This window comes from Aulonocara sp. 'chitande type north' Nkhata Bay, linkage group LG18 (assembly GCF_057382095.1).
Source record: "Aulonocara sp. 'chitande type north' Nkhata Bay isolate Kocher_YH1m ecotype deep benthic linkage group LG18, A_spYH_male_GT1.1, whole genome shotgun sequence".
Classification (NCBI taxonomy): Eukaryota; Metazoa; Chordata; class Actinopteri; order Cichliformes; family Cichlidae; genus Aulonocara; species Aulonocara sp. 'chitande type north' Nkhata Bay.
Genome location: NC_141361.1, coordinates 1,423,430 through 1,441,732, shown reverse-complemented (window position 1 = coordinate 1,441,732; position 18,303 = coordinate 1,423,430). Strand labels below are relative to the sequence as shown.

The 18,303-nt window shown below is 40.5% G+C and overlaps 1 gene segment (V, D, J or C); it reads left to right on the top strand.

The window, feature by feature from the left end:
• The first annotated feature begins 9,466 nt into the window (after positions 1 to 9,466).
• Positions 9,467 to 16,946, top strand: LOC147307569 (T cell receptor alpha variable 38-2/delta variable 8-like). The segment is given in 3 exon segments: positions 9,467 to 9,512; positions 9,598 to 9,897; positions 16,825 to 16,946. Coding segments are annotated over 3 exon segments (468 nt in total).
• The last annotated feature ends 1,357 nt before the right edge of the window (positions 16,947 to 18,303 follow it).

Below are 18,303 nucleotides of genomic sequence, written 5' to 3'. Positions count from 1 at the left end.
AAACTCACATGTAGCTATGAGACGAGTGAAAGTGATGTTTACCTTCACTGGTACAGACATCATTCTGACCTTCAGGCTCCTCAGTTTATACTCTGGAAAGGAGCAAAAGACTACAGTCGTTATGAATATATTCCTGATAAACGATATGAATCAGAAACATCACCTACAACAACTAATCTGACCATAGCAGCCCTAACCCTGGCAGACACAGCTCTCTACTACTGTGCTCTAGAAACACAGTGATACAAAGTGTAGAAGAGGCTGTACAAAAACCTGAACACAGATATCTGACTACTCTTCAAAGAGGAGGGAAGTGGTATTCAAAGCACAGCTTCATATCAGATGGATTCTGCTAATTCCTGTTTTATCAGAGTCACTGTGGTTACAGCTGCTAATGAAACACTGTGGGAGGATTCACATGAGCAGCAAATCCACATCAACCACAAACCAACTGCAGGAACGTTCAGACATGAAGACATTTTATTCCTTATTTAGTGATGATGTGTGTAAAAAGCATCAGAAGTCAAATACAGTAACTAGTAATAAACTCCCAACATTGTTGGTGCATTAATGATGTTTTACAGCTGAAAGATTTACTTTGTTATTCTCACATTTTCTCCTGCATGGTTTAAACTTTTCCTTCATTTTTTTTATAAGAATCACGTCTTTGTGTTTTCTCTCGATGATGTCATAGGTAGAGTTTCTCCTCTGTGTTCTGATTGGACATTTAAAGCAGCGCCGTCATTGATGGTATCAGATCCATTTCATACGTTGTTGAAGTTCAGTCTGAAGTCACTTTAAGTCTCAAAGCTTCACTTTAACCTGCAAAGACCAACAACGTCTCATTTCCTACTGATTCTTCTCCCCACACTGCACCACTACACCGGATATCAGGACTCCACACTCTCCAAATTCCCAGTGTTAAAATTCAGTCATGAAACATTCTGGCAGATACAAGAAGATTTTTCTACTGTTTTCTCTTCTTCAGATTTTAAAGATGAACATCATGATCCACACTGACACACATTCATATTCTTTGGTTTCCTGGATTAAAACGGAGCCTCTGCTCTTTATTTATCCTGTGCTTGTTTCTCGACTCACAGTTCAGTCTGTTAAACCTGCTTCCTGCAATAGGAGCAAATATCCACTGAAAGCAGCAGAAAGACGTGCTGAGTGTGAAGCTGTCAGCAGGGGGAATAACACAGGGCTGTGAATGAGTCCTGTCACTGTGATCAGGCTCCTCCTTCTAATCCACCAACTTAGTGTTGATGAAGACTAAACAGAGAGATCACAGCTTCTTTATACTTGCTGTAGCTCACAGTTACTCTACACTGCAGATATGACGCCTCTGTTCATCTCAGTGCTGCTGGCTGCTATGTGCCTCGGTATGAACACAACTCTGTTTCTTTGATATCAACATTGACGTGATTCTTTAACAGCACACTGATACTGTTTGTTGGTGTTTTACAGAATGCAGAGCACAAAAAGACAACGTGCTGCAAGCAAAAGGAGAAGAGACTGCTGCTGCAGGAGGCACAGTGACACTTGACTGTCAGTATGAGAGCAGTTCTTCACAACCTTCTCTCTTCTGGTACAAACAGGATGGAAACAACAGCCCCAAATTCATCCTGAGCCGTGTTAGTGGGGATCAAGGAAACATAGCAGCCGAGTTCAAGGAGAGATTTTCCTCCACACTGGATTCCAGCATCAGATCAGTTCCTCTGAAGATTCAGAAGCTTCAGCTGTCTGACTCTGCTGTGTACTACTGTGCTGTGAGGCCCACAGTGACAGGAAACAGCAAAACTCTGTACAAAAACCTTTGGAGCAAAGACAACAGAATACTCCACAACATCCACTAGAGGGAGCCACACACTGTTAAACCTCTGATTCTTGTGTCATTGGACTGATGACAAAGACAACAGAGAAATGAAGCAGTAAAGATCAGAGACAGAGACAGAGCTGCTGTGGAAGCACAAAACTGTTTGATTGGCTGAGCTATTACACTGGCCCCGCCCACTGAACCTGAGCTCATCCAATGACATTATTTGTTGGTCATTGTGCTGCAGTGGAAGAACATTGTTCATGTGCTGTCTGTCTGGCTTTAATAACTCCAAAGACATGTTGCTGCACCTCTTTTTGCTTCTATCTCACATTATAGGTGAGTTTAAGAACAGGGATTAAAGTTTAGTTGAAGCTGCTGCATTAAGCAGATATACAGACTGCATTTCACTACTTTTCTTCTTTCTTTTTCCAGGACTAACAGCTGGAGACTCAATCACTCCTCAACAACCTGAAGTCACTGAGACAGAAGGAGAATCTGTCAAACTCACATGTAGCTATGAGACAAGATACAGTGTTGCTGACCTTTATTGGTACAGACATGATTCTGACCTTCAGGCTCCTCAGTTTATACTCTGGAAAAGAGGAAAGGGGGGGACATCTGAATATATTCCTGATAAACGATATGAATCAGAAACATCAGATCGATCAACTAATCTGACCATAGCAGCCCTAACCCTGGCAGACACAGCTCTCTACTACTGTGCTCTACAAACACAGTGATACAAAGTGTAGAAGAGGCTGTACAAAAACCTGAACACAGATATCTGACTACTCTTCAAAGAGGAGGGAAGTGGTATTCAAAGCACAGCTTCATATCAGATGGATTCTGCTAATTCCTGTTTTATCAGAGTCACTGTGGTTACAGCTGCTAATGAAACACTGTGGGAGGATTCACATGAGCAGCAAATCCACATCAACCACAAACCAACTGCAGGAACGTTCAGACACAATAAAAACTGTCAAACATCAAAAGCTGCTCATTTACACTATTTTATATTTAGTGGATGAGGACATGCAGAAATGCAGCAGAAGCTAAATAAACAGAGTAACAGAGGTTTATCTCTTTAAGGTAAAATCTCTCACATGAAGCTAAAAGTCCAACCAGGAAGACCATCTCATGCTTGTTCCATTTATTCTCTTTGAACTCATCACATCATAAGATGATGCTCTCCTTCATCATTGTCCTGCTCTCATGTTTAAGTGTTCCCCCTCTCAGTGTCAGATGGATGCAGCCCCTTTACAGAATCAAACTCAAAGTAAGGTCAGTACTTCCACGCTTTAAACGCTGCACGCTCATACTCTCTCTGCACTCGATATGTGATCCATTGTTGATCTGCACACAGCTGTTGTCATGAACGTCGCGCTCGCTTACGTCACTGTCGTGAGACATTCTCGCAAAAAAATCACAGTTTTAGTAACGCAGTAATGCAGCGTTCCTACGGGAAAGTAACGGTAATCTAATTACCTTATTTGCAATTGTAATCGTTACTTGGATTACAGTAACGCGTTACTGCCCATCTCTGATCATTTGTGTCGTCTACTTGCTGCAGTCTCCTCCTTTTCTCTGCAGCTGTGATTTCTCTTCCCTTTGACCTTCACTAAGTCTGCACTTGAACTTTGAATCTGAACAGAAGTTTTTCCGTCACATCTTCTCTTCATCTTTCACGGCTATAACTAAATGCAGACACAGATTCTCTTTGTCTCTCACAGGCTGTCAGTGATCTTCAGTCTGTTTCTGACTTTGTTTCTGCTCACAGTCAGAGGGAGCTGACATATTCAACATGAACACAGATCATGAAGTTACAGAGTTATTCTGTCTGTTCTGACTTAAAGTTGTTGATGATCAAAGATGAATGGATCTTCAGATCTGCTCTGCTGCAGTGACAGACTCTGCTGTGAGGCCCACAGTGACAGCAAACCCACAGAGATGCTCCACTAGAGGGCGACATCATCCAGTAGGCGGGGCTCTCCTTCTGCACTGTGTTCAACCATTGTGTCAATAATAAGTGCTGCTGTGAAGAGAACAATTCTCAGACTGAATGTTGAACATCAGCTAGTTTCTCCTGTTGATTTAAACCTTGTTGTACAGATGGAACATTGGCTGTGGATTATTCTTGCTGCTCTTTTCTTTGGTGAGATACAAACATCAACATGTTTCCTCTGCTTAAATAAATGTGTGAGTCTGATTAATGGTGAGTTTTTAATCATGTTTATTGATCCATCTCTTCCTCTGCATGTTCTGTTCTTCCTCAGAGTGTAAAGGAGAAGACAAAGTGATCCAGGAACAAGGAGATGTCATTGCTGCTGAAGGAGACACAGTTACACTTGGATGTAGATATGAAACCAGTGACCCAGGCCCGACTTTATTCTGGTACAAACAGGATGGAAACAACAGCCCCAAATTCATCCTGAGTCGTGTTAGTGGGGATGATGGAAACACAGCAGATGAGTTCAGGGAGAGATTTTCATCCACACTGGATTCCAGCATCAGATCAGTTCCTCTGAAGATCCAGAAGCTTCAGCTGTCTGACTCTGCTGTGTACTACTGTGCTCTGCAGCCCACAGTGACAGGAAACAGCAAAACTCTGTACAAAAACCTTTGGAGCAAAGACAACAGAATACTCCACAACATCCACTAGAGGGAGCCACACACTGTTAAACCTCTGATTCTTGTGTCATTGGACTGATGACAAAGACAACAGAGAAATGAAGCAGTAAAGATCAGAGACAGAGACAGAGCTGCTGTGGAAGCACAAAACTGTTTGATTGGCTGAGCTATTAAACTGACCCCGCCCACTGAAGTTGAGCTCATCCAATGACATTATTTGTTGGTCATTGTGCTGCAGTGGAAGAACATTGTTCATGTGCTGTCTGTCTGGCTTTAATAACTCCAAAGACATGTTGCTGCACCTCTTTTTGCTTCTATCTCACATTATAGGTGAGTTTAAGAACAGGGATTAAAGTTTAGTTGAAGCTGCTGCATTAAGCAGATATACAGACTGCATTTCACTACTTTTCTTCTTTCTTTTTCCAGGACTAACAGCTGGAGACTCAATCACTCCTCAACAACCTGAAGTCACTAAAACAGAAGGAGAATCTGTCACATTCACATGTAGCTATGAGACAGATGCAGGTGTTGCTGACCTTTACTGGTACAGACATGATTCTGACCTTCAGGCTCCTCAGTTTATACTCTGGAAAAGAGGAAAGGGGGGCACATATGAATATATTCTTGATAAACGATATAACTCAGAAACATCAGATCGATCAACTAATCTGAGCATAGCAGCCCTAACCCTGGCAGACACAGCTCTCTACTACTGTGCTCTAGAAACACAGTGATACAAAGTGTAGAAGAGGCTGTACAAAAACCTGAACACAGATATCTGACTACTCTTCAAAGAGGAGGGAAGTGGTATTCAAAGCACAGCTTCATATCAGATGGATTCTGCTAATTCCTGTTTTATCAGAGTCACTGTGGTTACAGCTGCTAATGAAACACTGTGGGAGGATTCACATGAGCAGCAAATCCACATCAACCACAAACCAACTGCAGGAACGTTCAGACAGAAAGAAAAATATAACGATGAACTCTCAAATTAACTAGTTTTATTCAGTATTTTACTCTAAAGTCCACAGATATGTGCTGGGGGGTTTTCAAAACATAAATTACAAAAACTTTACATAAACAAGTTTTATGAATACAAGAAATCATAAAATGCTTGGAAACATTATAGGATTATGAAACAAATCAAATGGATTAAAATGTGTTGGTTTCTTTAGTGAAATTCTTTTCATATAAAATTAATGTTTCCTAAGATTTGTCGGCGAGTGATGAAGATGTTCAAAGGAGTTAAAAACAAAGATTGAAAGCCACTGGAGGTTTCTGAGTTTGTGCTGAAAGCTGTAACATGTATTGAGGTTTGGTTTTGGTGTTTGTAACATGCAGAGATATGAGAGGAGGAAGAGGCTGAAGGAGGAGCAACACTGTCACAGAGCAGAAAAGGACTCCCACTGTCAGATACATTCAATATGTGAAGCATACAGAACAGATAGTGTGTGGAAGATGCTGTCACTGCATTACTGGCTCATGTTTCCTTTGTTTGTGATCACACTAACAGGTCGGTTAAAGCAGGAAGAAGAAATGTCTTTAAAGGATCTGTTTGCTAGAAATCACTGGAACAGGCGCTCACAGTTTAACATCGTCTTTAACAACATTTATCTCTTCCTTTAGGTGTCAGCTGTGATCAACTCACTGCAGTCAAGGATGAAGAGTCCACTGTAGAAGGAAACACTCTCACTCTGTCCTACAGATTATCCAGAGAAGCAAGAAGTGACGATTATTTCTTCTGGTATCGACAATATCCAGGAAACCCACCAGAGTTCCTGATCTCTCATTTGGCATCAGGAAACATATTGAAACAAGAATTTCCCACAGTGTCAGTTAAAGTGCATGACGATCAAAAACAAATGGACCTTCAGATTTCCTCTGCTGCAGTGTCTGACTCTGCTGTGTACTACTGTGCTGTGAGGCCCACAGTGACAGGAAACAGCAAAACTCTGTACAAAAACCTTTGGAGCCAAGACAACAGAATACTCCACAACATCCACTAGAGGGAGCCACACACTGTTGACTTCTCTGTTTTCTGCATTCCTTGTGATGATTGTAGCATCCCCAATTGAAAAGATGATCTCAAACCTATTGAACAGCCATGTCTTCTCCTCTTCCTGAGCTTCACTGTGTCTTTTTTAGCTCTCCGAGGCTTACCCGTAGAGGCGGCGGCTTAGCCTCGGTCTCTAAATGTAAATACAAAGTCCGACAGCTAACCTCTCCTTTCTACCTCAGCTACGAGGCTCAACTTTTGGAGATGACCGCCCCTCGAACTACTCTGTTTGTTCTGGTTTACCGGCCACCTAAATATAATAAGACTTTTATTCATTAATTTGCTGACCTTCTTAGGTCTGTTATTTTTAAATATGACTGTGTGATTATTATTGGTTATTTTAACATTCATATCTGCTGTAAGGACGATCCGTTAGCTAAAGACTTCCTTGCATTAACTGATTCTTTTAATCTTGCCCAGTGAGTCAACCAATCAACCCACACTAAGGGCCATACTCTCGATCTGTTTTTTCACATGGTTTGGACATTTGCATTAGGGATATAAGCAATGTTGGGATTTCCTGTTATCTTTGATGTTAATTTATGTAATTCTGAACTTCTGAACCATCCCATGGTTGATGACTTTGCCAGCACCTTTTTTTTTCACATGCTCCTCCATCCTCAATACTTTTGCCCCTATTAAAATGAAGCAACCTAGATCCTTTTCCCAATGTTGGCTAAATGATTCTACACGTGCCTTGCGACGTGCGTGCCGCAACGATGAGAGAAGAAGGAAGAAAGCGGCATGCCTCAAGGATCTGTCCTTGGTCCCCTGCTCTTCTCACTGTATATGCTTCCCTTAGGCGCAATCTTTGAGAAGTACAACATTGCACATCATTGTTATGCCAATGATATTCAGATCTATTTCGAATTAACTGATGATCCTGCCATGTCTTGTACTGTTTTCGTGAGCGTATGCACGAGGTCAAAGATTGGCTCTCTGGTAACTCTCTTATCTTAAATGACAGGAAAACCGAAATCATCGTGTTCGACAGTAATATCCCCTGCGGCCAACTCCGTGACGCCTTTGGTCGCTTTGCCAGTTACCTCTCCGACACTGTTTGTGACCTGTGTGATTTTGGATAGCTCATTTAAATTCGACAAACAAGTGTCTTCTGTTGTTAAATCCTGCTTCCACCAATTTCGTCTTATTAGCAAAGCCAGACATTATGTCCCGCATAGAGACCTGGAAAAGCTCATCCTCGCCTTCGTGACATCTAGGTTGGATTACTGCAACTCCCTTTTATTATTTTTTATTTGGTCTGAACTCTACTCTTCTCCATAGACTGCAAATTGTTCAGAATCCGGCGGCTCGTATCCTTACTGGTACGGTGTGTCTCCATTACCCCCGTCCTTGCTGACCTGCATTGTCTTCCCGTTAAGTACCCTATTTAATTCAAAACCCTGCTGCTCACCTTTAGAACTTTAGAACTATTAAAAATAAAGCGCCAAATCACCTCATTGAACGACTTAGATCGGGGTGGCCAGCTCCAGGTCTCAACAGCCGGTGTCCTACAGGTTTTAGATCTCACCCTGGGTCACCACACCTGAATCAAATGATTGGTTCATTACCAGGCCTCTGGAGAACTTCAAGACATGTTGAGGAGGTAATTTAGCCATTATATCAGCTGTGATGGATCAAGGACACATCTAAAACCTGCAGGACACCAGCCCTCGAGGCCCGGAGTTGGCCACCCCTGGCTTAGACCATACACCCCTGCTAGGGTACTAAGATCATCTTCCCAGTCATTTTGGTACAGCCGAGACTGCACGTTTGCCTTGGCTGCCATGAAATAAAATACGCTATAATACAATTGTCTTTGACTTTGCACAGCATATAACAGTGAACATTGCAAACCTTTGCACTGCCGACTAAGCGTGACAAACTTATCGTGGTGCGTTAGCACCCTCTGGTGGGTGAAAACCCTTACACTTACGGTCAGCTGCTTTATGCTCTGTGAAATAACAAATACACATGTACACAACAAAACTTTGATACCAACCTTGTTCCCGCATCAACCTGGCGCTAAGGAACCATTTGTGACACCTTAACTGCCATCTGTTTCCTGTTTCTTAACCGCTGAGAACGCCACATTCAAGCTCGCGCTGTTGCTGTATCGTTTATGTAAACTGTGTCGGTCTATACCTTTTCAAAGTAAAAGCATCAACTGTTTCCAAGCTGAATAGTAAGCACTTATGAACCAATTTTCGATAAAGTAAATATTAATAGGTTATTTACAGCGATAATTACACAGATTTAAATAAATAATTTCACAGAAACTTCATGTCAGTCAGTAAACACAGAAACAGTGACAGACAATCAGATTTATAGATTTATGTTAACTCCTAAATTAGATTGTTCAGATAAGGATCTACCAAGACCTTCCTTTCTCTTCACTTCTTCATTTTCTTCTTCTTCTTCTTCCTCAGTAAAGTACAGTATAATGAGTAAAGTATAATACCTTGATGCTTTTTTGCCTTGGTGAATAAAAATGTAAGTAAAAAACAATAAAATGAAATAGCTTGTTAAATTCATTGCAGCAAAATGAAGCAGTGTTAAGTGTTTCAGTGCAACTGATTATAAAGTGTAAATACAACGCATGTTTATCATCAGAAAACTCTTGTTCTCATAAAGAACTGCTATCAGGAAATTTCAGTGAGGTTTTATTACAGACACAGCTCAGCTGGAGGCAGAACAACAGAAGAACTCCAGAATAAACCAGTTTCATCCAGTATTTTACTCCAACCACAGAGCCAGCCTTCATGGTCATTCTCTTCATGTCTTGCAGGAATACAAGACATTATATCAGCAGGGGGAATAACACAGGGCTGTGAATGAGTCCTGTCACTGTGATCAGGCTCCTCCTTCTAATCCACCAACTTAGTGTTGATGAAGACTAAACAGAGAGATCACAGCTTCTTTATACTTGCTGTAGCTCACAGTTACTCTGCACTGCAGATATGACGCCTCTGTTCATCTCAGTGCTGCTGGCTGCTATGTGCCTCGGTATGAACACAACTCTGTTTCTTTGATATCAACATTGACGTGATTCTTTAACAGCACACTGATACTGTTTGTTGGTGTTTTACAGAATGCAGAGCACAAAAAGACAACGTGCTGCAAGCAAAAGGAGAAGAGACTGCTGCTGCAGGAGGCACAGTAACACTTGGCTGTCTCTATAACGTCAGCATTACAACAAATAATTATCTCTTCTGGTACAAACAGGATGGAAACAACAGCCCCAAATTCATCCTGAGTCGTGTTAGTGGGGATCAAGGAAACACAGCAGCCGAGTTCAAGGAGAGATTTTCCTCCACACTGGATTCCAGCATCAGATCAGCTCCTCTGAAGATCCAGAAGCTTCAGCTGTCTGACTCTGCTGTGTACTACTGTGCTCTGCAGCCCACAGTGACAGGAAACAGCAAAACTCTGTACAAAAACCTTTGGAGCAAAGACAACAGAATACTCCACAACATCCACTAGAGGGAGCCACACACTGTTAAACCTCTCTAGCTTATTAGAATACAGACTACATTCATTTTCATGGATTTACCAACAAAACATTGTTTCTTTACCTTTTTATAAATAAAAGCACATTAAATATAATAAGAATCATCTGAAGTCCCTCAAGAGAAGAAAAGTTCAGAAAGAAAAATACCCTCAGACCACAAATTACATTTTAAATGATTAATACACTACGAGATAAGATAAGATAACCTTTATTAGTCACACGTGGGAAATTTGTTTTGTTACAGCAGAAAGTGCAAAGTTACATCGCAAAATTTAGAAAAACTCTGGAATAACATAAAAATAAGATACTCTACACAATAGAATAGAATAAGATGAAATACTATATACAATCGAATAAAATAGAATAAAATAGAATACAAATGCTATATACAACTGAGTATAATACAACGATGCCAGAAAAGAGTATTGCACTTAGTGTTATTGCACATGTGTGGATGTGAGTGTTGATCAGTTGGAGTCTTTGTTGTGGAGTCTGACAGCAGTGGGGAGAAAAGACCTGCGAAATCTCTCCGTCCCACACCGTGGGTGCCGCAGTCTCCCACTGAAGGAGCTGCTCAGTGCTGTCACAGTCTGCTGCATGGGGTGGGAGACGTTGTCCATCAGGGATGACAGCTTAGCCGCCGTTCTCCTGTCACTCACCACCTACACTGGGTCCAGAGGGCATCCTAGAACAGAGCTGGCCCTCTGGATCAGCCTGTTCAGTCTCTTCCTGTCCCTGGCAGAGATGCTGCTGCCTCAGCAGACCACACCATAAAAGATGTCATAGAAGGTCTTCAGGAGTGGGTCCTTCACTCCAAACGACCTGAGTCTCCACAGCAGGTACAGCCTGCTCTGCCCTTTCCTGTAGAGGGCGTCTGAATTATGAGCAATGTTCCCTCTAAGCTGCACGTGTGCGCAATTGCTGGCTTGGTCTCTGCGGACAGAAAATCTGCGTTGCGCACAAAAAAAAATCTAACCTGAATTGAAATTAAAATTAAAACTTTAACAATTCTGTTTTGCAGTGTGAGTCAGTGACTGGCTGCTCCCGTATGGGATCAGAACGATGCCACCTTATCCCACAGTCCAGCCAATGATGCGATTCACATTCGTATATACGCAGCTAATCAACGTGGTTGACAGGCTATGACGCGTCCTTATCCGCCGACACCGGTGTTTTAGCGAGCAAAGCGGCTGATGTGGAGTGAAGCCACGTTAATGACAGCGTGTACAACCATTGGAGATGTGAGCAGGACAGACGGAACAACTGACGGACAAAGTGTGGACTTTATACCAGTTTTTAAATTGTGTTGATCGGCCACGTAAAACCAGAGTTATGATAAAATATCTGCAATGTTTGTTTTTCTTCCTGAATACTGTCGTTGTTTATATTTACTGCAGGAAGAAACGGTAAAAACGGCGTTTTATAAGGAAAACGCTCGAAAGCCTGTGAGCAAAAGCAACACCAAAAAAACCCGCCCTTTCCCATTGATCGAAAAATGTACCATGTCGACCAATCAAAAAATGACGCAAGATTACTAATTACTAGTAATCAGATTACTTTTTTTCAAGTAACGAGTAATATAAGGGATTACTATTGCAAAACAGGTAATTAGATTACTGTTACTTTCCCATAAACACACTGCGTTACTGCGTTACTAAAACCGTGATTTTTTTTGCGAGAATGTCTCATGACAGTGACGTAAGCGAGTGCGACATTCGTGACAACAGCTGTGTGCAGATCAACAATGGATCACATATCGAGTGCGGAGAGAGTATGAGCGTGCAGCGATTAAAGCGTGGAAGTACTGACCTTACTTTGAGTTTGATTTCATAAATCAAAATAAAGTGACAAAAACATTAGTGTCCGTTTTTCACTGCATGGGAAGAAAACGTCTTTTTACAGCGGAACCCCCCCGCTAAACTTTACGAACAAGCACTGACAGTACGCTACGACGGGAATGGGAAATTTACAGACAAACTTGCGGATTCTTCCACTTCCACTTATTTTATGTGCTGGAATGTGCAGAAAATACGTTTAAATGTTAAACTAATTTCTTCCAGTCAGAGAATGTTGCATATAATTAAATTTTTGCTTGATGCATAAAGTTAAAAGATTAAAACTAATAAAACAAGTTTTAAAAAGAGACTTTTCCATTTGATTACATTTTGTATGATGGATTATGTAGAAAAAGTAGAATTGGGCTGAAAGATCTATCACTTTATCACCTCTTCAGGTTGTAAATCATGTTTTTAAAAAGTAACTAAGTAACTAAGTAATTAATTACTTTTGAAAATAAGTCATCAGTAAAGTAACAGGATTACTTTTTTGGGGAAGTAATCAGTAATTAGTTACTGATTACTTTTTTCAAGTAACTTGACCAACACTGCTCACAATACAAGTCAGAGCTTTATATATATATAAAAGAAAGTTGTGTTTTAAAAATTGGAGTTCAAGTTATTTTTCCTTCCAATAGTGTTAACATGCTGCACAGGTCATGAACAAGATTTTTTTTAAAATTTTCATTGTAAGAGTGATAAAGCAGGTAATTAAAAGTAGTCTAACATAAATGCTGTAATCTGATTATTTTAATAAACATCGAGGCTGGCGTGACCACAGTGCACACGTCTGCTGTTGCTCACAGTGGTCCAAGGGACGCTCAGGGAGTTTGTGTGTTCGCTCAGACACATGAAACATTAGAGGGAACATTGATTATGAGTCCAGTCCAGTTTATTGTTCGGATGAATATCAAGGTTCCTGTAGCTGTCCACAGCCTCAATGTCCCAACCTTGAATGTTTAGTGGTTGCAGTCGAGGATAAGGAACCATCTCCGTTTCAACCTGAGATGCAGACAAAGCAGAGTTGTTCCTAAGAGCCTGCGCCTTGGATCCACTGTCAGGGGATACAGAGCGGACTTGATTCTACGGAGAGCACAAAATCAGCTTCTAAGTGAAAGGATAAGACAGGTCCATTTCACTATAGATCCCTCCAGAGCAAGATTAGCCAGACTCTGCAGGAACTGGAAATCCTTCTACCCTCTCCAATTTTAGAAGAGGTTTACAAGTTTGTGGACAAGGCTCAGCGGGCCCAACACTCTAAAGGAAAAGAAAGACAACGCAGGAAATTCCACACCTTGCCTTCAAAAACACACACTCCTCAGTCTGAATCCACACAACTCAGAGAAGAACACACACCTGAGGACAGAATCCTTAGACTACGATGACCTGGATGACTGAGAACCTTCACAGACAGTCGAGGATGTTTGTGCCTGCAGAAGTGTACCACCAGCTCCTTGGTTTTACTAGTGTTGATCTGGAACGTGCCAAAACTGTTGAAATTTGTCAGACATGCTCTCCATCAATATGAGAAAGCAGCCCTGTTATTGACACATGACTTCTTCCTTTCATTTAATCTGATATTGTAACAGAACCTGAAAGGCACACAGGGAGACACGGCCAAAGCCAACCATCCACAACTAATGGAAATGATCAGTGGGAACCAGCAACAAATAAATTCATCCAGTTGTTGATGTTTTTTTGAGGATATAGACATCGAAACTGAGGTGATCTAGAAGTACATTTTTCTATTCAGTAATACATAAATGAAAACAATAAAAGTTGTTTTCTTTGTGATGCTTTAGGCAGTAAGAACTATATTTCATGTATTTACTTGAAATAGTTGCTCTATTATTGTAGGGTCTACCTTACAATGTGCTGTATAAAAAAATGAATTGACCTGAATTCCATCTCTAGTTCATTTAAGTACACAGTTTGGGTGAGGTTGGGATACAGCGACTAAACCATTTGTATAGATCTTCACATATCCTCTGCCAGAAGCTCTGGACAGGCATTCAAGAACAAAAAGCATGGATATAGTTCTCAATGGTATTGCCTTTGCAGTGGGTGCATGTTTGAGTCTACAAGAACCATTTGTCTGTCCTGTATAGTGTCGTCTGTGGAGAGTTTTTGTATTATATGAGTCGTAAGATGGGGCTTTTAGTACTTTTGAAGGTATGTAAGTATATTTGTGTCCAGAAGTATTGATCTGGATTCATGGAATGGTCCACAATCACCAATATTTAACTTCTACATTTTCAATAACAATTTGGGAATAAAGAAATTAAAATAAATTAAAATTATGTTAGCCAGATGGGTATTTCTAAATTCAGTTGATTGAGATTAAAAGTGGCGAGTGTTGGTGTGGTTCAGTGGGTGAATGTGAGGCCGTGCTGGACATGGACGTGCCTGAAGGCTCACAAGCAGCTTGGCAGATGGCTGGAATTCCAGGACCACACTGTTCCAAAAAATAGTAACGTCAAAGTATCTCACTGTATATTTTACAGTTTTGTCTTTCTAGAATATCATTAAATTTACATAAGCAGACTGTGATTTTACATGTCAAAGGTAAAATAACATAACATCACTGTAAATATAGTAAAACACAATTTACTTGTTTTTTAAATATATTTTTTTGTACATATGCATATTTAGATTGTAAAAATACATCCAGAAATGTATCATAACTTCACAAATATTTGTCTGTTATGTGAGAGAATGATCTGTTAAATCCAAATGTAATACTATGGAAAAATATATAAAATGATCGAAAATCAATGAGAATAATCAATAATTAAACAGTATTTGAATTATAATTGTGCTGAAAATTTCATGTCATCTAGGTCTGATTCAATAATTCAGAGGTAACAGGTGAAAATATAATTAATAGGAATAAAAACTTAAAAAAAAACATTGCACGGCCACGCTGTGCTAATTATATATTTAGAAAAAGAAATGTAGAGGTAGGAATTGCAATTAATATAAATCTCAAAGTATTCCCAACATTCCTGAACAGAAATAGGCCTCTGCACCTGGGGTGAGGGTGTGGCCATGACAACAATGTGACATGCCATTGGATGTTGGGACACATAATAACATGACGCTAAGCATCGGCCAATGAACGTGAACTAACAACCACAAGGTCGCGGGTATGGCTGCACTGTAGGAAAACATCCTAATATAAAAGTATTTTACTGCATTTCACAGTTTTGTTCTTCTAAAATATCACTAAGTTTTGTTCTGTTCTTCTAGAACATCACTAAAGTTACGTAAATAGACTGATTTCACATTTCAAATGTAAATTAACATTAAATCACTGTAATGCAATAAAACATAATTGTCATGATTATTAAATGTATCTGTCTGTACATATGCATATTTAGATTGTTAAAATACATTCACAAATGTATCAGGATTTCACAAATATCTGTCCGTTATTTGAAAGATTGAACTGTTGAATTCAAATGTGATGCTATGGAAAAGTATATATATGATTCCTATAAGCTTGTGTTACATCACATAAGTATTATAATTGTTGCTATTTAGGGCGATCGTGGCTCAAGAGTTGGCAGTTCGCCTTGTGATCAGAAAGTTGCCGGTTCGAACTTCGGTATTGTGTCCGTGGTCAAGACTCTTCACCTACTGGTGATGGCCAGAGGGGCCAATGGTGCAATATGGCAGCCTCGCCTCTGTCAGTCTGTCCCAGGGCATGCGATGCATTATTATTAAAACCAACTGTTGACTGTATATTTCTGAACATTTACATATTATGATTCATATTGCCACATTCATTGACCTTGTTTATAGGTAATTTCATTGTTTGATCACGTTAAAATGTTCCTAATTTAATGTCTAAAAGCACTTGGAAAAGGCAGAACCCCATGTGAAATTAGCGCAACAAACTCTATTTTCATTACTGAAAATAACTGTATTTTCATGAGAAAGTTATTTTCTGTTATTTTACGGTAGTATTTTGGCGCCCCAGCTGCCAGAATATTACCGTTTTTAAGATGTTTTTTTTAACAGTGCAGACGAGGCATGACGAGACGAGACAGGAGGGCCCGCTGACCTCTGGCAGAGATGGCGCAGGACCGGACAGCGTGCTGACCACTGGTGGAGATACAGCTTGACCAGATGGCAGCGTGGCAGTTGCCAGTTCAGCTAGTGGTGGCATGGCAGCCATGGCTGGTTGAGATGGTGTTTGAGTTTGCAGTTGAGAGTGGAGTGGCTCTCTTGAGCCCCCAGCGGAATCAGATGGCTGCACACCAGTTTTATTTAATATCATCTATCGTCCACCTGGGCCTTACACAGAGTTTCTCTCTGATTTCTCAGACTTTTTATCTGATTTAGTGCTCAGCTCAGATAAAATAATTATTGTGGGTGATTTTAACATCCATGTAGATGCTAAAAATGACAGCCTCAACACGGCATTTAATCTGTTGTTAGACTCAATTGGCTTCTCTCAAAACCCACCCACCACTTTAATCACACTCTAGATCTTGTTTTAACATATGGCATAGAAACTGAACATTTAACAAATGAGTTTTTAAACCAGCAGAGATGTAGGATAAGTATAAAAAAGTGTGGACAAAGTATTTACAGCATGAATCATCTGTGGACTGAAGCAGCACAGAGCTGAAACATGAGCTCCCACCTGAAAGTGAAGATGCTGCTACTAGTGTGTAAAGCAGGAGGAAGTGAGAGAAGTTCAAATCCAGATCAGAGAGGAGGAGGAGAGATTCAGGGAGGAGCTGAGCTGTTACTGAACTAGAAGAGAGAGAAACCTCCACATTCAACAGAGTTCAACACAAACCATAAACTTTACCTTCATTCAACATGTTGTCTTTGGACTATTTTGCACTTTCTTTACTGCTTCTCACCATTCTAACAGGTACGTTACAATCTGTGTGTTTAAAGAAACACATTTGAATTGTGATGATTTATAAAAGAATAAAACATGTTTCTGTTCCTTTAGGTGTCAGCTGTGAAGATCTCACTCCAACCAACAAAGAAGAGTTCAGTGTAGAAGGCAGCACTGCTACTCTGTCCTATAGATACTCCAAAAAGGCAACTGGAAGTGATAATTTCTACTGGTAGCTGGAAACGATCGCTTCCTCTGGTATCGACAATATCCTGGAAAACCACCAGAGTTCCTGATCTCTCACTTTGGAACAGGGGAGAAAATATCAGATCCAGTCCCTGGAATAACTTTTAATGTGAGTGGAGATAAAACACTGATGACTCTTCAGATCTCCTCTGCTGCAGTGTCTGACTCTGCTGTGTACTACTGTGCTCTGCAGCCCACAGTGACAGGAAACAGCAAAACTCTGTACAAAAACCTTTGGAGCAAAGACAACAGAATACTCCACAACATCCACTAGAGGGAGCCACACACTGTTAAACCTCTGATTCTTGTGTCATTGGACTGATGACAAAGACAACAGAGAAATGAAGCAGTAAAGATCAGAGACAGAGACAGAGCTGCTGTGGAAGCACAGAACTGTTTGATTGGTTGATTTATTAAACTGGCCCCGCCCACTGAAGCTGTGCTCATCCAATGACATTATTTGTTGGTCATTGTGCTGCAGTGGAAGAACATTGTTCATGTGCTGTCTGTCTGGCTTTAATAACTCCAAAGACATGTTGCTGCACCTCTTTTTGCTTCTATCTCACATTATAGGTGAGTTTAAGAACAGGGATTAAAGTTTAGTTGAAGCTGCTGCATTAAGCAGATATACAGACTGCATTTCACTACTTTTCTTCTTTCTTTTTCCAGGACTAACAGCTGGAGACTCAATCACTCCTCAACAACCTGAAGTCACTGAAACAGAAGGAGAATCTGTCAAACTCACATGTAGCTATAAGACAACAGGTTATCCCCGCCTACACTGGTACAGACATCATTCTGATCTTCAGGCTCCTCAGTTTATACTCTGGAAAGATGGACAAGGATACACAGGTGAATATATTCCTGATAATCGATATCGATCAGAAACATCAGATCGATCAACTAATCTGACCATAGCAGCCCTAACCCTGGCAGACACAGCTCTCTACTACTGTGCTCTAGAAACACAGTGATACAAAGTGTAGAAGAGGCTGTACAAAAACCTGAACACAGATATCTGACTACTCTTCAAAGAGGAGGGAAGTGGTATTCAAAGCACAGCTTCATATCAGATGGATTCTGCTAATTCCTGTTTTATCAGAGTCACTGTGGTTACAGCTGCTAATGAAACACTGTGGGAGGATTCACATGAGCAGCAAATCCACATCAACCACAAACCAACTGCAGGAACGTTCAGACACAATAAAAACTGTCAAACATCAAAAGCTGCTCATTTACACTATTTTATATTTAGTGGATGAGGACATGCAGAAATGCAGCAGAAGCAAAATAAACAGAGTAACAGAGGTTTATCTCTTTAAGGTAAAATCTCTCACATGAAGCTAA